Source organism: Cynoglossus semilaevis, chromosome 3, assembly GCF_000523025.1.
Source record: "Cynoglossus semilaevis isolate Cse_v1.0 chromosome 3, Cse_v1.0, whole genome shotgun sequence".
NCBI lineage: Eukaryota > Metazoa > Chordata > Actinopteri > Pleuronectiformes > Cynoglossidae > Cynoglossus > Cynoglossus semilaevis.
Window position 1 is genome coordinate 14971927 of NC_024309.1, and position 5000 is coordinate 14976926.

Below are 5000 nucleotides of genomic sequence, written 5' to 3' on the forward strand. Positions count from 1 at the left end.
CCCTCTCTCGGGCAGCGGCAGTACGAGCGACAGCCCCGGCAGCAGAGCACCGGCAGCAGAGCTAGCTGCAGCCGCAGCCGCAGCCCTGACTCCAGATCTATTTATTCACCCAGTGATGAAGGTCGCAGCCACAGCCACGCTCTAACGGGAGACGGTCGTGGATGAAGCCACGTTGATGAAAGTACCTGTGGCCTGGAGTGGTGACAGTGACTGCAGCGCTGGTGCAAAAGGTGCCCACGGCAGTGCAGTTGTAGCAGTAGCTGCTGGAGGTGGGGGCGGGGGGTGTGGGGGGGCAGTGGCCCAGGACACTGAATGACCAGAGTGGCTGATGAAGGCCACCTGGATCCGTTTGCTGAAAAGAGCCAAAGGAGGACGTGTGAAGAGCTCCGATGTCTGCGTAAGAAGATCTTATTTGTGTTGACGTTGTGAAAGTTGTGTGTTTTGTGTCCGTGTGTGTGTGTGTGTGGATCCACCTCCATCGTCCACACGTCCATTCATGGGGTCAGGGGTCGTCGTGTGAGGCGCGTGAAGCTGAACGTTGTTATCAGTTACTGCAGGTCAACGGTCTCTGACCCCTGGACCTGACCCGGTCCAGGTCTGTTGTCCTGGACATCGTGAGGCCATGAGACAGAGACTAATGACCAGTTCAAGTCCAACTAGGATTTACAGTTTGATGTTAAATATCTAAACCTTAAATGTTGTTATATTATACAATAGAGTCGAGGCAGCCGTATTTTAAAAAGAAAACAAACATTTAGATCAACCCTGTAGATCAGTGAACGTCGCCTTCAGCAGGTGATGTTTCTGGAGACAAAGGGATGATCCGTGATTATTGGGGAGTTCTAATCATGGAGCGAGGGAGGCTATTTATAACTCAGACGGCTGAGGAGTGTGCAGTGGTGCAGTGGGATGAATGGAAGACCTCGTGTGTTGACGCTGTCTGTGTGCAGGTGAGGACAGAGACCACGGGACAGTGGCTGAAATTTGGGTTTAAAACCGTCTCTAACTCTGATGTTTTGTTGATGTTCACAGTCGTCAGGAGGAGTTCTTATCTTTGATCCATGTCTGATATTTTCATTTCAAACACTGCACCAACCGTGCCTTCGTTGTGTGTTCAGAAGTCTGGTTTCTCATCTTAAAAATACTGTTTGGTTTCAGCAGAGCGTTTAAAAATAAACACGTTGTGGACGAATAATTACTATCAAACTGATTTGGTAAAGTGAGTGACAATGAAGGGAGATGGAACAGTTTATCCTTAAGATCTTTAGGATCCTTAGGAATTTAAATATAAAATATAAATCTATGAATTAAATATAAGAATAATTATTATGCGAGAGGCTAATCCAAACGTGCTGCAGCTAATTTGAACCTGTAGGGTTCAGCGCTCTGCGTCTTTGCGTCGTACTCTGTGCTGTGATCTATAAAGTGGTGACGTGTCGACTTCACCGATTATTTATGAAGTGTTTTCATGTCACAGCAGTGTTTCCCCCCCCCTCCCCCCCAACACGCTGCACTCAGGAGCGCACACATGAATGCACTCGCCTGGCTGTACAGACGTAGTTCAGATGCAATACAGACGCAGTACAGACGTAGTACAGACGTAGTACAGACGTAGTTCAGACGCAGTACAGACGTAGTTCAGACGCAGTACAGACGCAGTACCGACGTAGTAGACTTGTGATCCAACAACATACCTTCAGTCAATATGTTTTTTATGTATATTATATTCTAATTTTTTTTTAAAAAAAGGAATAATAATGGACACATGTCCAATCATGGTTTCATGAGTTCCAGCCATTTTTCTAATTTTTTTTTTTTTGTTCCACTCTTACTGTGTGAACTATATTATTTTACAGGGACCTCGGTTTGGGTGCATCGGATTTGTTTACATTTATGTTCATGAAATGTTCAAGTCAACCCTGATGCTCTTCATTATTTGAGTACAGAAATAGCTCAGCGGCGCAGATTTTTCTGAAGCGGCCTCTGCTGCGTATAGTTATTAATAGACCCAAGAGTCCATCTGTTGCAACCACATATCAGACAGAGAAAAATACAGAGGCCTGGACTTTATCAACAATTCCCTGAAATACTGTCACTGAGACGTCAGTGGATCAGCAGACGAACTGCTGCTGCTGCTGCTGCTGCTGCTGCTGCTGTGAAGAGACTGATATCAGAATTATAATCCTGCTCTTTTTATTAGGCGGCTTCTCCACGGTCATTATTTCATGTAATTCAATAAGATTCCCTGGATCAGAGTGAAAACCTCAGTGCCTTCGACCGACTGATCGTCAAAAATAGATGTTTCTTTTCTAAGAAATGTCTTTTTCTTTCATGTCTAAGAAGCTGCCCCCTGTGGAGTTCCCAGCCTGAAGGGTCCAAATTAGAATTTAAAAAAAAAACATGCTGACGGTCTTGGTGCTGAAGTGTGTCTTTGTGTTTGTGTGACCACAGGGTTCGGCCGACTCCTACACCAGCCGTCCGTCAGACTCTGATGTGTCCTTGGAGGAGGATAAGGAGGCAGTGCGCAGAGAAGCAGAGCGACAGGCTCAGGCTCAGCTGGACAAAGCCAAGGTCAGTAACTGCATCTAAACTTTTGGGTCAGCCCACTGGTCAGCACACTGGTCAGAACACTGGTCAGCCCACTGGTCAGAACACTGGTCAGCCAGTATCTCCAAACTGCTCCCTGTCCATCCTGGTCACCACCAGTAAAGATCTCAGCATCTCCATCTCCTTCACCTCCATCTCAGCCTGTCTGTCTGTCTGTCTGTCTGTCTGTCTCTAAACCAGATGTCATAGCAGGTCTCACTACTGTCCTAATAATCCTGACCTTTCAACTTCCCTGCTAATCTTCTGTCACGTATCTTAACTTATCATCGAGACAAACTCTTGTCTTCAAAGGTGAAATATATTTGTGATTTTGACTCAGGTGTTTTACCAGTTCACTAATTCCAAACTAACTACATGTTTGTTGTTTAGAAACAGAAACAGAAATGGTTTCGTATCAGAGACGATGTGAACGGTTCCGGGGGCCGTCGTAGGATCAACATCTCTGTTTACTGAGCCTCGCCCGCTCTGCTCTGCTCCGCTTAGGGCCACAATTAGCCGTGTATAAACAAACACACACGGCAGACCGGGCCAAGAGGAAGCGCAATCAGCCCTGGCTTTGACATAATCACTCAAATCAGAGGCGACGATAAGATTCATGCCTTTGATCAGTCGAATCAGTTTGCTATCTTTGCTCCACGTTGTTCCTTCCCTCCTGTTTTACAGCTGATTTTTGAACTTTGACCCATTTTACAGTCGTTAAATCATTTGACCTCACACCAAGAAAAAATGCTCTTCTATTTGATTTGTTTTTCCATCTACAGCCAGTTTGTTTATTTATTTATTAGCTCCAGGCTCAGAGCGCACGGCTGTCCATCCATTGTTGAAGATGTTTCACAAGAGGGCGCTCTTTTATTTTCCAGAGTCGCCCCCTTTTTACAGCGCTCTAATTAAAAAGATAAGTTGGCTTTATAGATAACCTGCCTTTGATGACCCATCATGACTGGCATTTCATGAGACAGACGACTTGTTAAAATAAATAAATAAATAAATACCACCTCTCCGTGGTCTGGACAGCAGAAACGGAGCAGGTCGGGGTCAGAGGAAGTGCACACTCTCACTGTGCCGCCTTTATGGGCAGTAATTCTCCACATGCTCCGTCACACACTGCTGATGTTTGACAGTAACAGCTTTGATGTCTGCTCTCATCGTTATTCAGCTTCATATATAAAAGCGCTGAACTCCACCAGCTGCCTGTAAACAAGTCGGACGGCAGCTTTTGTTTTCACACGTCCGTCGGAGGATTTTTAAAGGATGTCGCCTGTCATTAGAAAGAAAAAAAAAATTAAGAGGGAGATTCCCCTCTTAGCAGCTAATAATACATTGCGGCCTGAAGGTAGAGCCAGAATTTATTTTCTATCGATCTGCATTCAAGGTGAAACAATGTGCGTGGACCCTGAAGTGTGACACCTAGAGGGCGCTGTTAATGGAGACGCTGTGGCGTGTTGTACAGCAGCACCAGCAGGTGTTCACTTAGGGGACTCCGAGGTGTGTTTTCATTTTTTAAAATATTCAGGATGTTGTTGATGTTGATGTTGTTGTTATTCACACTACAGCCACTGGGGGCAACAGCTCAGCTTCTCAGTGGCAGCTTTGTCTTGGTCTGACCCTCAGACCACCTCCTTTCACCTCCAACCTCTCACTACGCCCTCTTCTCACTGCTCTCCTACCATTTGTGTCCTTTTTCATTCTCTTTATATACCCCCCCCCCCTCACTCGCTGCGGTCTATATGTGATCCATAACAATGAGTTACATGTTACATAACAGGCAGCAGATGTACAACAGACACACACACACGTACCAGGACCATATGGAATAAAACATGAAACTCCGTGTTTGCCCATTGGTCTGTGGATCTGCAGAAGGTCCAATGACGTCGTTTCATTGATGTACAGTGACCCAGGAGCACACACACAAACACACACACACACACACACACACTGCTGCGTCCTCCACTGGTCCCAGCTCTGCCTGTACAGTGTTGGATAATCACCGCAGTCGTAGTGGAGCTACGTCCGTCCACCGTCCATAAAATATTTACGTTTCTCTCCCACGTGTTTCATTTCCATGATCCCTCAGTGCAGACACGTCACACCTGCTTGTGTTTATCACTGATGGTCAAAGTGGTCTGATCTGAAATTCAGAAGTTTTCGTAAGTCGTTGATTTAACTTTGTTAGTTTGATCATTCGTCCGTTCGCTCGTTAACATTTCATGAAAAACAATCATGTGACCTCAAATGGTTATTCAGTGTGAAGGGTGCCACCTACAGGTGACGAGGTTCTGCTTCTGCTTGATTGAGATTTGAACCTCCTCTGAAGACTGCTGCTGTTTTTTGTTTTGTTTTTTTTGGGGTTTTTTTGGCACGGCTTCCAGTGCAGCGCAGGCCCGGCGGCC

At 45.9% G+C, this 5000-nt stretch overlaps 1 protein-coding gene across 7 annotated transcripts in view; it reads left to right on the top strand.

The window, feature by feature from the left end:
• cacnb2a (calcium channel, voltage-dependent, beta 2a) overlaps positions 1-5000 on the top strand; it is a 37778-nt gene that overhangs the window by 22390 nt on the left and 10388 nt on the right. For 5 of the 7 annotated variants that reach the window (XM_008308283.3, XM_008308285.3, XM_017031496.2 and 2 more), the window contains one exon: positions 2452-2571. In XM_008308283.3, the coding sequence (XP_008306505.1) occupies positions 2452-2571 (120 nt within the window). Of the gene's footprint in view, positions 1-37; positions 398-2451; positions 2572-5000 lie in introns of those variants that run through there. The other 2 variants (XM_008308284.3, XM_008308287.3) reach the window with 1 other exon arrangement.